The 19,193-nt window shown below is 59.9% G+C and overlaps 1 protein-coding gene across 8 annotated transcripts in view; it reads left to right on the forward strand.

Annotated features, from left to right (window-relative positions):
* HDAC4 (histone deacetylase 4) overlaps positions 1-19,193 on the forward strand; it is a 297,060-nt gene that overhangs the window by 263,246 nt on the left and 14,621 nt on the right. For all 8 annotated transcript variants that reach the window (XM_032390141.1, XM_032390404.1, XM_032390320.1 and 5 more), the window contains 7 exons: positions 193-300; positions 2,317-2,372; positions 4,117-4,204; positions 5,983-6,102; positions 6,865-6,962; positions 15,820-15,938; positions 17,506-17,639. In XM_032390141.1, the coding sequence (XP_032246032.1) occupies positions 193-300; positions 2,317-2,372; positions 4,117-4,204; positions 5,983-6,102; positions 6,865-6,962; positions 15,820-15,938; positions 17,506-17,639 (723 nt within the window). The remainder of the gene's footprint in view (positions 1-192; positions 301-2,316; positions 2,373-4,116; positions 4,205-5,982; positions 6,103-6,864; positions 6,963-15,819; positions 15,939-17,505; positions 17,640-19,193) is intronic.

Below are 19,193 nucleotides of genomic sequence, written 5' to 3' on the forward strand. Positions count from 1 at the left end.
TCAAAAAAAGTAAGCTCGAACACTAGCTGGGGGTGTTGCATAATCAGTAAGGAAGAGGCGAGCGGCTCTGTGCTGGGATCTCAGGCAGAGCCCACAGGCTTCGTGAGCCCCCAGCTGCACGGCCCCCGCAGGAGTGGGGGGCAGGGGTGACGGCCGAGACGTCGCCTCACGGCAGGACCCTTGTCTCTGCAGGTGGACAGCGACACCATATGGAACGAGGTGCACTCATCAGGTGCGGCCCGCCTGGCCGTGGGCTGCGTGATCGAGCTGGTCTTCAAGGTGGCCACGGGGGAGCTGAAGGTCGGTGAGGACCCTGCAGAAATGGGCCTGGAAAGGGACCTGCCAGGGGCTTTCGGGGGGGGGGGGGGGACAGCCCCCTGTGGGTCCCTCTGGACAGGGGGACGGTGATGGGGAGGACGGCTCCTGTCCAGGGGCAAAGGCGGGCCCTGCTGATCCACGGGAGCACCTTCCGCAGTTGTAAAGCACGGGATGGCTCAGCGGCTCTCGGAGATTTGGTCTTGGGAACACCTTACGCTCTTGCCACTGCTGGGAGAACCCCAGGAGCTTTTGTGTACATCATCAGCACTGAGTGTATAGAGGGTAAAACCGAGAATTTGAAACTAACAGTAACGCCGGTGTCCGTGCACGAGCTGCAGTCCCAGACCCGCTGCCGCCTCCCTCTCTGACGGCTCATGGGTAGCGGCGCTTAACGGAACCTGGCCTGACACGGAGGTGGAGCCGGGGAGAGGGAGGGCGTCCGCACGGCTCTCGCAGATAACCGTGAAGGTTCTTCTCTGATGCTCCACCACCGGTGCACGCGGGGCAGTTCCTCGAAGGGTAGTGGCAGTGTGGACCCCGAATCCATGGCAGTGAAGCCCGCTGGGCGTAGCAGGCCGACGGGAGCCGATACGCACACCGGACTTCTGCAGCACAGCGTCCTCCCGTTTGGAAATACGGGCTCCTGACTTACGCAGATCCTCCAGCAGCCCGACCCCTCCTGTTACACGGTGTCAGGAATCACTGATTTCTGAGACTGTTAGTATCAGTGCACATCTCGTCAGGAGGGTCCTCTGAGGGTCGGGAGGAGCTCAGGATGCACGTCTTCGCAGCAAAGCTCAAGTCTGGCTCCCGACGACACCCGTGGGCTCGCCCCACACGCACTTGCCCGTCCTTCCCCTTTGTTCGCCTGAGGTGTTAGGAGGTGTTAGGAGACGTGCGTTCACGGGTGGGGACTTAGGGAAATTGATCGCGGTTATGGCCGCATCAGAGGTTGTCCCCTGGAACTGTGTTCCCCTGCAGACGTGTGCTGGGAAACGCGCCAAGGGCCAGTGTTGCGGGCACGGCCGGATCCGTCCCCAGCACCGGCAGGCCACCGCGCTGCCCTAGCCCCGTGGTGCGGCTGTTGACACAGCGAGAAAGGCAGACCGAGTCAGGATTGTTGGGAGAACAGGCCCCTGGAGGGGCACGGGGACCCCCAGGGGTCTGCGGCCTGCACTCCCAGAACCGCTGTGCGGGGCCCATGTGCAGGGACGGGCTGGTTCTGCAGCACTGGGAATGCAGAAGGTGGGGCCCCCACGTGCGTGTGTCCCTCACCCTGTCCCCCCCCAGAGCTGGCCCTGCAGCAGGCCGAGCACCACTGCCCCGTCCTCGATGGTCAGCCAGCCCCGGGGGCTGTGTTCCCAGCCGTGACCACGCAGCTTCCTGCTGGGACAAGAGATGCCCACTGAAGTCGTTGTCGTGGCAGGGGCTAGAGCAGTTTACAGACGGCTCCTAAAACATAAGTGGCTCAGAGGTCCTGGGGAGGGGCAGCTTCCCCAGCCTCTGAGCTACTTCTAACAAGTCAATGGGTTGCTTGTTTTCTGCAGCTCACATTAAGGCCAAACTCGGGCAGCAGCCCCTAGGTTGAACCCCTTGTGCTTTATCTGCACCCAGGGTTCCCGTCTAGTGGCTTCCTGGGATACTGGTCATGAGCAGAGGGGGACCCGGGGTTCCCTGTCCACTCCTACCCACATCCCTGAGCTAAACAGCTCCAAGCCTTCTTGCCTGTGAGCCATCAAAGATAAAACGTCAGGGCAGAATTCACCTTTTATCTTAGTAACCATGACAACCAGAGGATCTCTTTAACAGCAGGGACCCAGACGTCTTTGAAGTGCTTACAGCCGCCCTTCGTCCCGTCCCCGTCTGTGAGCCCAGATGCGGTGTGGTTCTGTGTCCTTGCGTGAGCCTGACCCTGCCAGCAGTCTGCTCTGTGCTCGTTTTCTCACTGACATGAACCCTCTTCCTCCCTGTTTCTCCCCCGTGTGGTGTCGTGTGCAGAACGGCTTTGCCGTGGTCCGTCCTCCAGGACATCATGCGGAGGAGAGCACACCCATGTAAGTGGACACGCGGCCGTGGCGGGCAGGGTTGTGCCGGTTTCTGATTCACTCCTCTCAGAGGGCTGGGCTGCACCTGAGTGAAAACATGGCCTCGAGTAACTGTCGCATCTCCAGAGCCACGCGGAGGCCTTCGCTGATTGCACCAGGAACCTGCAAGCATCAGTCCCGAGAAGTCTTCTCAGCCTCCACTCTGTTGTAAAAAATTCGGTGGAGACTTAAATTGCTCCAGAACAAGTGGCACTTCATTGTTCTAGAACATTCTGACCAAACCCCTCAGGTCATCTCCCATGTGGCTTTCCAGCTGACCTGCTTGTGGTTTGGTACTACTGAGGCTGACCTCTCAAGGTCATGAGCACAGGGGCAAGCTATCTGGACCCCATTTGGGGCTTTCTAGCCCTGAGCGTGCACTCGTCTGAGGAGCTGACCAGGCAGCAAGTGTGGTGTGCAGATTGCCCCAGGGGCACCGGGGAGAAGCAGTGGCAGGTGGGGACCCCCTGGGACAGGGTCGCAGGGACCCGACTCCGGGCTCACCAGCTGTGCACCAAGTACCTGGGTGCCTGGGGGTGGGCTAGACGTGGCTTCTCGTGGGACCTGGGAAACCAGTCCGGCAAGCAGGATGGGTGCCGTGGGAGGACGGGTGTCCCCTGCTGGGAGAGGTGGGAGAGGTGACTTCTGGGCTGTCCCCTGGAGTAGCAGTGGGTCGGACGGCAAAGCAAGGACCGTGCAGACAGACGGAGCCCGGCTGGGAATCCAGGAAGCGCAGGGAGGGGACGCCGGAGTCTTCAGGAGCAGCTAGAACGAGGCTGAGGAACCGCAGGCTGAACCCGCATTCTGAAGGAGCCTGGGCTTTGGCTCCCAGGCAGGCGGGAGCCCTCTGTCCTCTCCATCCGGACGTGAGGGCATCGGACCGTGGTTTGAGAAAGGAATCTCCTTCCCAGGGAGGAGGGAGTGCCCGTAAGCTCCTGAGAGGGGCTTCAGGTTAGACTGGGCTGTCTTCTCCTAGAAACCCTTGGGCTCGGTGACCCCACGACCCAGAACCGCCCATGCTGTTAGGAACAGGATCCTATGTGTTTCCTTCCTCTGAATGCAATTTTCTAATTTTATCTAAGTTGTTGGATATTCTGGAGTGTGCACCCAAACGGACCCGGATGGAGCACAAAGGATTGTGCTGGGGAGAGCTGTTGGGGCGTTTGGATGCATGTGCCCCTGCAGCTGTGGGTGCCAGCTCCGGGGCCGTGCATCCCGCCGCGGGGGGGCTCGCAGGTCGCTCGCCTGGGTTCCCAAAACAGAACCACCCAGATTTCCCTGTTTTTGCGGTAATTCAGGCAAAGGGAACGTCAGAATTAGATTTTCAGTTTTACTTGAATCCCATTGTTAGCGTGTTTTTGCGTTTTCTTGAAGAAGACTCTGCAGTTACTCATGGGAATGACGTGTGCATCACTGTCACATGTCTGAGAGCCTGGACAGATGAGCAGTAAGCAGGTCAAATAAGTGACCTGCCTCTGCGGAGGCTGGTCTGTGAGTGGCTGCCGAGTGATCTGGGCCAGGGAGGGCAGCGTGCCGGTCCATCGTGGGGGGAACGTGGAGGGGGCCTGTCTGTCCGTCGGTAGCATCGATTAAGGGAGCCATGCATTCACCAGACCCTCTTGAAGTCTCCCAGGACTGCAGAGGGTTCTGCCACACGTTGTGTGAAGACTGGTAAGAACCCGTCTTCTCCTTCTGTCTCTCCTCTCACCTACAGGGGCTTCTGCTACTTTAACTCCGTGGCCATCGCGGCCAAGCTTCTCCAGCAGCGGCTGGACGTGAGCAAGACCCTCATAGTGGACTGGGTAAGTGGGGCCTGTTCCCCGAGAGGGGCTGGGGGTGGGGAGCAGACAGCGTCCCGTGTGCAGAGAGGAGGTGGGCTTTCTGCCTTCATTGACATTGCATTTCGGGACCTTAACTTTCTGGAAACTACCCCAAATGCAGAAAATAAAAGCTCAAACCTGTCACGAGTCCACTTCACAGCCAATAGCCACTCCTGCCAAGAGCTGGGTCCGGAAATGTCCGGAAATGTGCCTGTGGTTAAGAGCAACAATTGAAAGATGATCCTTGGCAAGACCTCATTGAGAGGCGGGTTTGGGGGGGTGGGGGGGTGACGGCCGTGACCTCCCGCGTCCACCTAAGGGCGTGGGCCACACTCTCCCACAGCTGGACATGGCGCCGTGCGTCTCAGTCCCTCCTGGTGGAAACGCCTTCCCACTTCGGCCTGGCGACCCCTTCGTGCCGGCTTAGCCTCCTTCCCATTTTCCTACAGGTGGTGTTGCTTCTCACAGCCCCACTGCCCCAAGAGGGTAAACTCTAGCTTAAAAATGCTATGTATAGTATCTGAACTCCAAAAACAGTGACACAGCTTCTTATACTGGGGATGCACACCAGAGGTGTTCATTTTATTCTTTTTCCCTATTCTGTTTAGTACTTAAGATTTGATGATTGCTTTAAGGAGAAAGGAAAGCATATGCTCAGGGAGGATTATTGTATGTACTGCAGGGTCCTTCTCTGTTTGGGAAAAGAAGCACCACACACAGCCCAGCATACCCAGTGAGCTCCCAGTACTGGCACTGGTCCCAGGGCCTTGAGATGGCTGAGCCTGGGAGCACCAGGGAAAGCTGCCTAGCGTTGGCCCTCAGCGTGCCGGCACCTTTGTCCCCATGAGCCAGGTATCGAGTGTGGTACCGTTCATGAGCACGTGACTCAGCGCCTTGGTCCAGCACACACGTGTGGCCAGGGCGCTTGGCGGAAGTCAGTGGTCATAGGGCTGCTCACCCCGGGCTCCCACCGCTGCGTTAAACACACGTGTGTGCAGGGCTGCCTCGGTTACGGAAAGCACCCATCGCGAGAGTCGTGTGTGTCCTGTCAGCCGAGGGGTTTCTGGTTGGTGGGATCGGTGTCGGTCTCTTACAGCCCCTTATTTACAGCTGGCTTGCCACAGTGTCTACGGAGCCTAGATCACGTTTGTAAATGACAAACATACCAAGCAGTTCCCGGGGTTTAAAATAACTAACTCGCACGCAGCTCCTCACATTGTGCACACCGTGTGAAGCTGGCCACCTGTCCCGTGGCCCTTTCCGGCCCTGACCAGAGACCCGTGCGTGGCCTCGGGCCTGGTGGAAGTCCAGCTGCCCCACATTTGTGCTTTTCACATGTGGGCACGGTGATCAGAAGCAGTCTGTCGTTGGCGCGTGGGGCCCGGGCCCCCCGTGCTGTGTGCGCACCTGTCACTCCCAGCCCGTGGGAGGGTCTCCTGCCGCACCCCGGTGTCTGGCATAGAGCTGCTACCTCACGTGGGCTTGAACTGAACAGCTGTGGTCAGCTCACTTCACACAGACGTGGCAGGGGCAAGAAGTTGATCAGATGGTTTTGTCTGGAAAATCATGGCCTCCGGGTAGGCCTAAAGCACCAGCCTCTTCATCTTTGCTGGAACCTACAGTATGCCGTGGTGCCGATGGCGAGGATCCCTGGCTGGGACACACCTGGGGCCCCTTCCTTCTGTCGCCTCGGCCGCGTTTTTTGCGGGCCCCGCTGGAGGCGTCTGCCGGCGCTGAGTCAGCTCTCCCCGCTCTTTCAGGACGTACACCACGGAAACGGGACCCAGCAGGCCTTCTACAATGACCCGAACGTCCTGTACATTTCCCTTCACCGCTATGACGACGGGAACTTCTTCCCGGGCAGTGGGGCTCCGGACGAGGTAAGCAGGGGCCGTCTGCCGGCGTGCAGGCCTGTCGGAGGGGCCGAGGCGGGGCTGCCATGGAGGTGAGAGCGGGGGACGCCCAGCCCTGCACACACAGAAGCAAGGGCTTCCTGCTCACGTTCGCCCCAAGCGATTTCAGGCAATCGTCCTGTGTGTGCATGCGGGCTTTATTTTGTCTGAGGTTCACATGAAAGCCTGGACGTGATTTCTGGCTCTAATCTAGGGAGACTGAGAGGAAGCATGGGGCACCCCCCAGTCCTCCAGGCCTGCGTTGCACGACTGAAACGCCTCCAGGCCACTGCTCACGTCCGTCCGTCGGGCAGGGCGCTGGTGCCGTCCTGTACCCGTCCAGGGCCACACGGCGGGGGGATTGGCAGGCTCAGAGCCGTCGTGACAGCCGATCCCCCAGCAGAGCCTGCCCTCACTGAACAAAGAGGCCCCAAACCCAGGGCAAAAGTGTCCTCAGACTCTGGGTCTTATTTCTCGGAAGGAAATAGGGAAGGACGGCCTCATCCACGGACCTTTCTGGTTGCGCTGTGTTGGCGTCTGCAGGGCCGTCTCCCCACATGGCCGGGCGGCTCCCATGGCTCCCCCACGTGCGAGTGGCCGAGAGCCCCGCACTCTGTGCCCACGCTCCGCTGTGGAAGTCTGCGAGTCAGAGGCCGTGGGGTCATGCTGGTGAGCACAGCCCCAGGCTCCGCTGCGGGGCACCAAGGGTCGGGCTAGGGCCCGTGATAGGAGTTTCTCTCTTCCACGCAGGTGGGCACAGGGCCGGGCGTGGGCTTCAACGTCAACATGGCTTTCACCGGCGGCCTTGACCCCCCCATGGGAGACGCGGAGTACTTGGCGGCCTTCAGGTGAGTGTCCTGGCTTCCTCTACCACGGGGCACGTACAAAGCAATCGGGAGTTCCGCTCCCGCGCCCCCAGCCCCTGCTCGGTTTCCCTGATGCTCTCTGGCCTCGCTCTCCCTTCACGCACACACGCGGATGCGCCCGGGGCGGCCGCTCTAGCTCCCCTCCGGGTGCCTGGGAGACTCGGGCGTTTGCGCAGCTTGGAGAGACAGGGCTCTGGGGTCTGGTGTTTCTCCTCGTGCGTTCTTCAAGCCAGAGGAGGGGTCTCCAACGCCGCCTTCTCACCTCCTGTCTGCAGCGGGCCGTCCTGGGCTTCACCTGAGAAGCAGGAACCCCCTGGGTTTCAATGGTAAGAAGGTGGCTGAGGCCCAGGTGAGGATCAGTGCCGCGCTCAGAAAACCTGAGGTTCACGAAGAGCGGCTGCTCAGCTCTGAGAGATTGGGCCGTCTCCTGATTTTCCTTCCAACAAACCCTTTGCGCGACAGAAACCAGACTTCCTCCGTGATCGCTGCAGCCTGAGGCCACTGCCCCACTGTCCACCCACTTTGCGCTGCTCTCCTCCACTAGGACAGAGCTGCGGGGTGATTTTCTGTACGCGCCGTGGTGATTGCGACTTTGATCTGGGCCACATTGAAGTAATTCCCACAACCAAACATGGACGCTCCACAGTGCAGGCTTCCTGCCTCTTACTTTAAATGGTGGCCTCCGCCGTCTCCCGAAAACGCCATCTCTGGGTCCCAGGGCCCCCAGAGGAAAAGGGTGATGTCCGGTGGCAGAGCTTGATGGGCTCTTGGCCTTTGTTAGAAAACCCTGTCAGTGCACTAGGAATTGGAGCCCCGTGAGGTTTCCAGTGAATTTTCTTCCTGCCTCGTTCTCGAACTCTGCTCTTACCTTGCTTGATCTAAACACAAAGCACATGTGTGCAGGCGTGTGCTTGTGATGCACGTGGCTCTGTGGATGTATGTGCGTGTCTGCGGATGCGTGTGCACGTGGCCGTGTGCGCGCGTGTCTGTGGTTACACATGCGCGTGTCCCTGGTGGGTGTGACTCTGTCAGAGGACCCGTCTGTAAGTGTTCTGCTGCCTGCTCCGTGAGGAGCCTGCATGGGCCGTGGGACCCCTCCCAGCATCTCCTTGCTCATCTCCAAACTCAGAATGGTTGCTGGGTCTGACCACACGTGTGGCTCTGTGGATGGACGTTCCCCTCCCAGCTGCTCAGTGGTTCATAGAAGTAACAGCGCAGTTTTGATGAAGTCGGGCTGTAGGGCAGCTTCTCAAGCAGTGAGGCCGGTCTTTACAAGTCGGAGCCCGTCACATCCCTAGGAGATTCCTTTGCCTGGATTTTCCCCTGAATCACTTCTTGCTCTGATCTCACTGGTTTAATGTTGATGTTTCTTCTTACTCCTGATCAGATAGAATATAATTGTGACAGTTGCCTGCGTAATTTAAGGGGGAGGGATTCCCCCAAACAGATACAACGTCTGAAAGTTTTCTAGTGTACATAGTCGACTACCCGGCAGCGGGGTCCTCACTGCTGTCCATAGGGCGCCTGCAGACAGCACCCCTTTATCCTCCCCCCACCCGAGAACCGGCCCTCCCGGGAGGCTGCGAAAACAATAAAAGCTCTGGACAGCCGCCGTGAGAGGCGGAAACCCTGAAACCCCGCGGGGATGAGGCACCCCGGGGCACCACGTGGCCAGCTCTGGCATGGTGGACGGTGGCGCTCTGCTGGGATGGGTGTACGGGGAGGGCGGGGGGGGTCTCTGCTTGCACATCGCCCGCTTGTGGCCGGCTTCACAGGACCACGTCCCCTGGGTGCTCTGGTCCCGGCACGGGGACGCCCAGCACCGGGAGGTCGTCCTCCAGCCTCGGGGACCGCCCCCGCCCCCCCACCCCAGGCCAGCCTTTAAGATGAACCCTTCACTCTGAGTTGCTGTTGACGTTCTGTTTTCATCTTCTGCCAAGCGTGTATAGGATGATACCTTATCAAATGAACTTTGTAAAGCTTAAATAGCTCCTTTGAAAAGGAAAATTGTTTCAGGGTTGGGTTTTTTTTATTGATTTTAATGTAAAATAGCACTTTGAAGTTTACAATTTATGGTTCCCCGGGCATCGATCGATGGGGAAGAAGGGTCAGGATCCGCTTTCCCCTTTCTTCTGTGCTTCTCCCCCTTGTCGGGGGGCCCCAGGGACAGTGTGTGCCTCAGAGGCAGCACCTTGTTACTCAGACCCGTTGCCTGCCACGTTGCCTTTCAGAAGATCAAGCCTGAGATGAAGAAGAGATAAGAAAGGTGCCCCTAATGAAATCCAGAAGGAGCCGCACTTTCTCCCCGGGCTCAGATTGAGGAGAAACGGCGACCCTAATTCAAACCAGCGCACCGCCAGACGGGCTTTGAAGTCTGCTGAGCAGAGGCGAGGGCTCTGGGTGGACGGACACCACGATGCGCTCTCAGCCCTCGCCTGCCTGCCGTCTGGGGGCGAGCGGGTCGCCTGGGCAGGCAGGAAATGAAACTGGGATCACGTGTGCTTCTAGATCGTAACTTCCATTTAAGTGTGACTTTATAAAGTTTATCAAAGATGTCAGAGAAACTGGATATTTTGAAGTGGTAACTTTAATCTTTTAACGAATTGAGATTTGCCTTTAAATTGAGCAACTGGGCAGATTCATTTCATGTCCCCCCCCAACCTTTCAAGGGTGACATAAAGATTGAAGCTCTAGATTGAAGCTCTTTGAACTTCCGTTACTTCCATAAGGTGTTTTGTTTGGGGGGGGGGGGGGGGTGGGTTGTTTTTTTTTTTTTTAAAAAAATTTGTATTTGTTTATTGTCGTGGTGAAGTGCACAGAAGGCTTTGTGTCTTAGCCACGTGGCGTGTGCGGTTCGGCAGCGCCCACTGCGCTCACACTGCCCAGTCCAGCCGCAGAGGCTCTGCCTCCATCCAGGATTCACTGTCGTGAAGACACTGGGTGCAAAGCCCTGGACCTTGTTTACTGAAGGCAGTTCTGTCTCTCGAAGGGCATCCACGTCTTTTCCTATGTGGACATCTTACCTGGGACGTTCCGTGGTGATTTAGAGGCGGAGTGCGTGCTCATGTTCAGCAGCTTTCCTGGAGGGTGGCATGGAGCCAGGACAGTGGGCCCCCCCACGGCCGTAGTGCACGCGGGCGAGTGCAGTGACGCGGTGCTGGGGAACCTGCCCGCGGAGGGGCAGGAGCTTCCTGAGTCCTGGAGGAACGAGCCTGGGACGGGGTGTCAGGCAGCCCATGGGAGGAGACCTGCAGTGCGAGCCCACGGGCACGTGGGGCCATCTCTGGGGACGAGGACCGTGGCCGTGTCCCTCAAGGAGCATGTCGGGGGCTCTGCCCAGGTGACCAACGTGGCAGGTCTGGATGTTCCACAGCTGTCTAGTGGGAGCCTTGAGGGGGACTCAGGTGGGGAGGGGCCATCTCCTAAATACTTGCTGCTTGGAGTTGAGTTCCCCAGGGGAAGCCAGGGCCCTGCCAAGAGCGGGGCAGGAACCCAGGAGAGAACATGGGGATGCTGAGGCAGAGACCCAGGTGGGCTGCACAGCAAGAAGGGAGCAGCTGGGAGAGGCCTGGGCTGCGGTGCCCGGGCCAGCAGAGACCTGCTCGTCAGGCCGGGCGTGGGTCTGTGGGGCGTCCTCAGCAGGCAGTGCTGCCTCTGCTGTTTATTTCTGGGGGTGGGGAGGGGCAGGGGAGCGCTAGGAGATGGATGGCTGGTGGCCAAGAGTGCCAGGCCCTAGACAGGCCTGAGGATGGTGATGGGACAGAGCTCGGAGCACGTGGGGGCAGGGCAGCCATGCTGAGCCCAGTGGGGACCACGGTGGCCGTGGGGAAGGGGCACCATGTTGGCGGGGCACTGGACGGGAGGGGTGGAGAAGCCAGCAGAGCCAGGCGCCCCACCTTTTGCAAGTGACAGCCAGACAGGAGCAGCAGGGAGGGGCAGGGGCCAGAGCAAGGCGCACTTACCCCACCTCTGAGGAGGCAGCAGGAGAGAGGAGGGGCGTCCCCACCTCACCAGGGCAGGGTCTGGGCGAGCAGAGCACAGAGAGCCGGGAAGCCGGGGGCCATGGGGATGCAGAGCTGGGCAGAGAGGAGACGGGATGGCCGAGGGCCTGGCCTCAGTGTCTGGCTTTGCCCTGGCAGCCTGTATGCTCTTGCCGGCCACAGGGCCCGCGGGGTGGACGGAGCAGGACGGGGCGGCGGGCATCGCTGTCGGGGGCGTGGCCAGGACAGGGCGCGTGGTTCCCATGTTTATCTGTCGTCTGACTGACTCTCAGCGGCGTTGGAATGCTTGGTGGGCCCGGTGACCCCGGTGAAGATGCTCTCTCAACCCCGGAGCCCCCAGAGCCCAGCAGGAGCTGCACAGGTGCTCTGGGGCCAGGCCCACCGTGCAGGTGCGGCCGACCCAGGTCGCAGAGCAAGCGCCCCAGCCCCCTCCCGGCCCTCGAAGCCAGGGTGTGCCCAGCGCGCGACAGAAGGGGTTTCCAATGATGCAAGTGCTGTGGTGGTTAAAATCGTGTCATCAGCTACCGAGGGCACCAGGCTCCTGTGGAATGGGGTCTGTCCGTTCAGAAACAGCGGCTTCTGTCCATCGGGCAGCTCCACCTCCTGGAACTCTCTAGCTGCAGACGCCTGACACACGAGAAGGACGAAGCCGCGGGCTCTGCCGGGTGAGCTCTCAGGCACCTGGTGCAAGGAGATGTTTGTGGGCCGGTGCTGTGAACCATGTTCGGGTCCCTCGGAGGCCCTGGGCTGCCCCCCACGTTCCCAGGTGCTCTCTGGCATGGGTGGGCACAGTCCCCGGGGACAGCGCCACGGGCCCAAGGCCTCCGATGTCCATGAGTTTGGTGCGTTTTGTGTGGGGCCCTGGTTGGGAGACAAATCAAAAGGTCATTTCCTTCCAGAAGTTGGAACCAACTGTTGAACAGGTTACTGCATTCAGATGCCCCTGTGGGTTTTGGAGACGTGCTCGTGCACGCTGCGTAGTCTCACGCTCTATGGTGTTAGCTGTATGTGCCCCACAACACGCCTGGCACCGTCCCCGCCACGGAGCAGCCCAGACTGATGGCGAGCTTCACGTTCGCCAAGTGTGCTCAGGCCACCCCATCTGTTGTGACAGCTCGCACCTCTCCTGGACACACAGCCCTCCTCCGGGACAGGCCGCGGCGTGGCCAGTGAGCTGCAGGGGGCAGGGGAGGGCCGTGTCCCTGAGCAGCGCACCGGCAGCCAGCCCTCGTGAGGCCTCGGGAAGGGAGTGGGCAGCGTCCCGGGGCTGCTCCCAGGCCCAGGCTCCGTCCCTCCGACTGCTGCGCCCCTGAGCCCCAGCCCCCACAGCCAGGGCGCACTGAGGGGCTCAGGGGACACGATGGTGGTGGTTCCTGAGAGCCGTGTGCTCTCTGGTTTCCTACGGTAAGGGACGCGCCAGGTGCGGACACCGGCCCATCTCTTCTCTGGGAGACGTGCCCGTCCCCCTGGCTCTGAGGGGACAGTGGATGGTCTGCAGCCTTGGGAAGCCCCCAGCCCACCCCCTCTGCCCTCAGGCTGCCCTGCAGGAGGTCAAAGCTGACCCCCAGAAACACTCACCTTACAGAGGTGGTTTGAGAGAGGGTCTGCTGTAAATATTGACATCTGTCTCCGAGACTTTTTTGTTTGTTAAAATTTCATTCTAGAAATAAAATGCGAGGCCAGAGTCCCGTTTTCATTGTGATATCAATGAAGCATGGGGGTCCTGGGTGGGATGATGATGTGGGGGTTCTGGGAGGCTGACGGGATCCTCAGGAGAGCCGCATTCAGCCCCCCTCTTGTAGGTGAAGAAGCAGAGTCTGTTGAGGGGAGGTGACATTTCTCGGGGCTCCCGAGAACCAGCCCGGAGACCACTCGGCGCCCGGCTGGCTCAGCAGACTTCCTTAGCTTCAGCTGATGATTGCAGCTGCAACCTGCAGGGCCCCAAACCAAGGGGCTAGAACGGGGTGTGCGCGTGCGTCCGCGGCTCGTGCTTGCGCATGTCCGACGGGCCCGTGCCCCGCTCACACGCACACGCAGACACGGGGTTTCGCGTTTTGTTTTGATTGGCTGGGCGCAATGCCACACAGCAAGTGTAGACGCCAGGGACTCACTTGGTACTAACTTCCTCTAATGAAGGTTTTAACGGGGCTGTTTTTTTAATTTTGTGAGGGGGATTAGAAACGGAATAGCTCAGCAGTACTTCAGAGCGAGAACTGGGCCCACCACATGCATTTGCTGCAAAAGGGCTGCTACAGCGCTTTGTGAACGAGCCAGCGTCTACACAAGGTGTCTGTGTTTTTCACTGAACAAAGGTCTTGGCTACAAGATCCATGCCAAACACATGGCCGAAACCATTCTTCGGCCCGAAGACAGTTTATGTGACAGGAACTTCATTAAGATAATCAGGAAACCATCTCTCTGGAAGGGCACAGGCAGGGAAAAGCCTTGGCGGGTGTAGACCGGCCCTGCTGGATAACTGGGTCCTCCCGCGGGAAGGCAGACGGCGTCTCTGGCTGTGAGCTGAACACAGGGCTCTCGTCCCGGCTTCCGAGCACTCCCCCGTCCTCCTGCCCGCGCCGGCCGTCCCGCCATGGCCACCGTGGCCGGACCATTAACCCACGCTCCGGCGCGGGCCCTGAGCAGACGGTCTGCTTAGAAGACTGGTGCACACTTCGTGTTGACAGTCGGAGAACTTCTGTGCGGCGTCCCAGAGGACGCGAGGAAGCGTGTCACAGTGTGAGGCAGGTGTCGTGTGCTCAAGAGTCATCCTGACAGCAGTGAAATGGGCCTGGGCCACATCCCACCACGTGTTTTCTACGTTTTAGTGGAACATACCACGCGCACGTGTTCACATACGGACGTGGCCGCTTGCGCACGACAAGGGTGGTGCGAGTCGGGGCAACGGGCCCTGTGTCCTGAAGATGACATTCTCTCTGGCTATTGGTGGGAACGTCTGCTGGTCCCTGGTCAGGAGTCACAGGTGGTGTTCCTGTGGCCCCTGAATGGCCCCCTGGGTGCAGACCTGGGTCCCCTGAAGCCACTTGACCAGCCTGGGGCAGACGCAGTCCAGAGGCGGCTGCGTGAACTGGGCACAGCCTCGGAAGAGAGAGGAAAGCCGTGCGGGGCTCAGGAGCCAGCGCTGGCCTGTGGCCGCCCAGCGTGAGGGTCCGGAGGTGGGCTTCTCGGCTGGCAGAGCGCCCGCGTGTGCCGTTGGGCCTGTCGGCACGGCAGGCCTTCTCGTGCCCGACCTGATCGGAGGGACGCCCGGAGGCTGCTCCGGCGGTGCAGACGTCCTTCTCGGAAGGGCTTGCTGGCGGGGTCCTCGAGCATCGGGCCGTGCGCGTCCCACGCTGCCTGCAGAGATGGGCGGCGGGATCTTAACCTTGTGTGTAGTTGCCATCACTTCACCCCCTGGAACCAGAGGGACTTTCAAGAGGATCACAGTCCGGAATCGTTCTGAGCAGAAAAGCTGTTCATTTTGCTTCTGTTGGCCGACGCTGGTGCTTTATGGAGTGGACTTTACAGACATCAGTATAAAGTTTTATTTGCTACCACAAGGCATGGGAGACTGTGGAGGCTCTCGTCCCACCCCTGCTGCACAGTGGCCCTGGTGTTCCCGCTGACCTGGGTGGGAGGGGACCGTGGGCCGGGCCGGGGGCATGCCGCCATCTCCCCGTGCGAGCCTCTGGACACCCGCTTGACTGACTTGAGTCAGAGGTGAGCAGCGGGACCTGCATGCCATTGGAAGCTGCAGGAACAGGAAGCAGCCCTTTGATGCCGCAGAAACTTGGTCCAACCTGCGGGAGATGGGGAAAGCCGGACTTCCCATGGCCACGAGCAAGTGAGGAGTCCTGCGGAGGTGCATGGCGCGTGGGTGATGACGAGCCGCCTCCCAGCCCGCTGCAGGCACACGGCCCAGAGGGAGGAGGGAGACTCTGGAAGTCTGTGGTGATGCATTCAAAATGGAATAAAACAAGTTTAACTGACAAAGTTGTTTAGCTTCTCGTCGTAATACGCTCGCAGAGCACAGAGCGTGCATTTATAGGATATAATCAGACTGCATGCTCGTGAGTGGTTGTTTCCTGTTAAGAAGTGTTTCTTCTACTTTTCGAGTGGACGAGTTTCCTTGTTTCCCTGGTATCCCTAAACCACTGAACTTCCCAGTGGGTGTTTACACTTGTAACCTGTCTGTTCTCTTAAATTTGATCACCAGCTGTCGCTTTACAGATCCCAGGTGTCAGATTGGCCCAGCGATCACCCTCCCACGCGTGCGTGCGGGTCGTCCAGTCACGTGTGGCTGGTGCTGTGGCCTCGGGTGGGTGGAAGGAGCCCACCAGGGCCCCCTCCGGGCCAGGGCTGCTCAGCGGCTCCCCCGCCTTCTCAGACACACAGCTCTGGGTCCCTGGTACCAGGGGCGGTCGGTGGCTGTGCCGGTCTTGAATCAGGGCCACATAAAGCGAGCGTAGGGGTGAGCAGAGCCTCCCCCCTCCAGGAGCAAGACAGGACAGCCAGGGGACAGGGATGGGGGGGAGACCTTTAGCAGCCTGGGCAGCTGGTGCTGTGGGGGTTATAGATTGCCTCGAACGTACCAACGAGTCTACTCAAGAACCCCTGTGCTGTGGCTTCACTGGGCATTTATATTGGGGCTTACCGGTTTGGACATTGAAGATATCAATAAAATGAGCTGTGATCACACTGGGTTGATCTCCCAGCTCCCTCATGGAGCCCTTATCCTGCTGACCTTGAGGGGAGACAGGGCAGGCTGTCAGTGGCCATCCACCCTCCTCCATGGCTCTGTCCCCAGCTGACCCCGTGTCCCCTTCTCCTGTCCTTTGCAGGACCGTGGTCATGCCCATCGCGAACGAGTTTGCCCCTGATGTGGTGCTCGTGTCGTCGGGCTTCGACGCTGTGGAGGGCCACCCCACACCCCTCGGCGGCTACAACCTCTCCGCTAAATGTAAGTCGGGTTTGCAGATGGCCCAGGAACAGTCTGGGTTCTGCTGTGTTTATGATCAGGTGTGCTCTGTATTTCAAGCCTCTCCTTTAGTAACAATGGGAGGAAACTCTCCTCGTCATGTCTTACTAAAAACATGACCGCACCGGCTGCCCCAGAGAGCACAGGGCACACAGCGGGCTGGTGTGGACCAGGGCGCGCAGGGTAGCTCTCCTGGGGGCCGTGCTCTGGCAGAGACCTCAGAGCCTTTTGACCCGGCCGGAGGCCCAGTGGCCCACGCAGTGACCGGGCAGAGGGCCAGGAGGGAGCAGGGTGCCCAGCACCCCTCCGCGTGGCCAGATTGCTGCCGTCCGAGTTCCGAGCCTTACGGGCTCACCCCAAGATAGCGCAGCTTCAGCCCCAAAGCTCCGCAGTAGAACAGATGCCGCAGTGTAGCCAGGCCAGTGAATCTGGGGCTTCCCAGTGCATCGAAGAGTGACGTTAGCAGTGCACTGTGGTGTGTTAGATGTGCGCTAGATGGTCTGCAAAACCACGTACAGACCTTCATTGAAAGCAACTTTGTTGCTAAAATGTGCTGACCGTCGTGTGAGCTGTAGGCGAGTTGTGATCGCCATAACATAATAATAATAATGAACAAGTTTGAAATATTGTGAGAATTACCAAAATGTGACAGAAAGATGCAGAGTGAGCAAATGCTGTGGGAGAATGCTGTCCCCAGACGTGCTCGATTGAGGGCGGCCACGGACCTTCCCTCTGCGGAAGGTGCATTCCCGTGAAGCGCAGGACCAGGAGCGCTCGGGGCCCGCGTCACTGTTTCCGTCAGAGACGAAGCCGAGGCTTTGGGAGGTTTCGGTCTCTCCAGGCCCACAGCCGCCAGGAGCGCCACCCAGCCCTGGGCCCAGTGTGCTGGTGGCAGCTGGTGACGGGGCTGCTGACCAGGGTGGCACGGTTTTGTTCAGCTCTAATCAACGTCAGACGCTTCTGGTGAGGATGGTAATCACCATTACCCGCCAGGCGCTCTCTGCGGACGGGAGGGGATGTGGGTGCAGGGGGCACGCTGTGGTTGTCGGTGAAAGCCAGACCCGCCAGACGCGGGGTGTAAGAGTCCAGGAGGGGCCCGCCCTGTGGTGTGTGTGCCCGCGAATGGACACGCACACACATGTGCTCAGCACACCGCTGACCAGAACCCCCGGGCCTCTGGTCCCCAGGCTGCGAGGGCACACCGTGGGGACGAGCTCATGCTCCCCCCTCCACGGTCCCAGCATGCAAGCTGAGGGGCTCCTCCTGGGGTTCCTTCCTTCCCCCAAACGAGATGATTTGCGGCATTATAAAATCAAAGCACCAAAACCATAATTCCTACTCTCAAACAGATCAAAAAGAATCCCAAACTGAAATTCTTCAATGAATTTATTACAATCAGACCTGGCTTCTATTATGTGTTTTGGAGCGCCAGCCCCCTGGGTCTCTGTAATGTGATGTAATGCGTTTCTGGGCGCTTTGATCCGCAGCCAGGCGTCGGCTCCGCGGCTCGCCCTCGTCCTCCGCTTGCATCTCCCGTTTCCTCTTGCAGGTTTCGGGTACCTGACAAAGCAGCTGATGGGCTTGGCTGGCGGCCGGATCGTTCTGGCCCTGGAGGGGGGCCACGACCTCACGGCCATCTGCGATGCCTCGGAAGCATGTGTTTCTGCTTTGCTGGGCAACGAGGTAGGAGGACCAAGGGGCCCGGGGCTGCTCCGTGCAGGGGCTCAGGGCCCAGACCTGTTGCAGCTGTGCTCCGGCTCTGGGTTAATGCTCACCCCGTATAGGACTGTTACCGTTGGACAAGGCTCTCTGGTTAGGGCGGAAGGAGGTGAGCAAGAGGACTACCGAGAGCCCTTTTCTCTGTAAATGTGGCTCAGGATCCTGTATTTTAAAGGTGCTCACCTTTGCATGTGGGTCGTGTTGAGAATATTCTAATCTCGCTTCCTTCTCTGTGGACAGTCAGTTCTCGGGGAGATTCTCAGGTAAGTTCTGGGGACAGTGTCCCTGTGCCGGTCTTGCAGGCTGGGGCGTGGAGCTCCGGCTCCCTGCTCTGAACCTGTAGGCAATGCCCAGGCTGGGGGCCCTGTGCCGTGTCCCCACTGGGGCCGCAGGACCACGTCAGGGAGATGCTGGCTTGCACAGCTGAGCTCAGAGGGTCCGGACGGGAGAGGGGGTGAAGGGGTCAAGGGAGAGAGTCCCTGGGAGCGTCACATTCCAGAATGACACTGGGCCAGGGCCCCTTCCTCCTGGCTGGTGCTCCCGGTGGGGAGAGCTGCCCAGCTGGGAGTGGACCGGACGTCAGGAGGGGAGGTGCCGCCCTCGACAGGATGCTCTGCAGCTGGCCGAGCCTCTGAAGTTTGTGACACGGAACTTACCTGTAGCTTCCACTTGGATTTTTGGAAATGCGCTCTTCCTGAAATTCTAAGTCCATCCACAGGCCTTTGGATATGGGGTCCCACACCTACCTCCTGGCCCCCTTGAAGGGCGGGTCCCGGCCCCTCACAGCACAGCTTCCTCTTGGTGCTTGCTGTGGCGTGGCCGCCGGGGTCCCAGAAGCAAGTCAGCTGCTGCCGCGGGGAGCACAGGCAGGGCCCGGCCTGAGCAGGGAGGTGCCGGGGGCCCACGTGCGGGACGCCTGGAGGCAGCCCTCGCGCTCTGCTCCCGCGCCATCCCCTGGGACTCACAGCCCCTTCCTCAGGAGACGAAACGGGCGTGTGCAGGTCTGCAGCCAGCGAGGACACAGTCCAGCGGGGCAGGCTCCCTGGGTGTCCAGTGGGAGTGCCGCTGTCCCTCTGCTGGTCACCCTCCTGCTGGTCACCACCAAGATTCAAGGGAGCCCGAGTGACAAGGCCCTGAAATGAGGCTGGAGGACACACAGCTCGGGAGGACAGGCCACCCATGGCGCGGACAGTGCTGGGATACCCGGGCCACTTGTGAGGACCCCTGATGTCCCGTCCAGAAAAAGGCTAGGGAGCAGAGTGGCCTGGAGGGTGGGTGCCGGGGAGGCCCAGGTGGATACTACCTGGTGGGGAGGGCGCCACTCCCACTGCACTGACCCCTGTTGGGAGACACCCAAGGCCAGACGGCCCCGAAGCCCCGGGAAAGGGTGATATGATGAGTACCAGCCGCTTCCCCCGAGCAGGGCTGCCCCTGCCTGGCCTAGGAAGGCCCCTGTTGAGGCCCGTCTCACACGCCATAGACGCGTCCTGGGGCCCCGTCCCTGCAGTGTCTCAGCCT

The sequence above is a fragment of the Phoca vitulina genome, unplaced genomic scaffold (assembly GCF_004348235.1).
Source record: "Phoca vitulina isolate PV1807 unplaced genomic scaffold, GSC_HSeal_1.0 scaffold1, whole genome shotgun sequence".
Taxonomy (NCBI): Eukaryota; Metazoa; Chordata; class Mammalia; order Carnivora; family Phocidae; genus Phoca; species Phoca vitulina.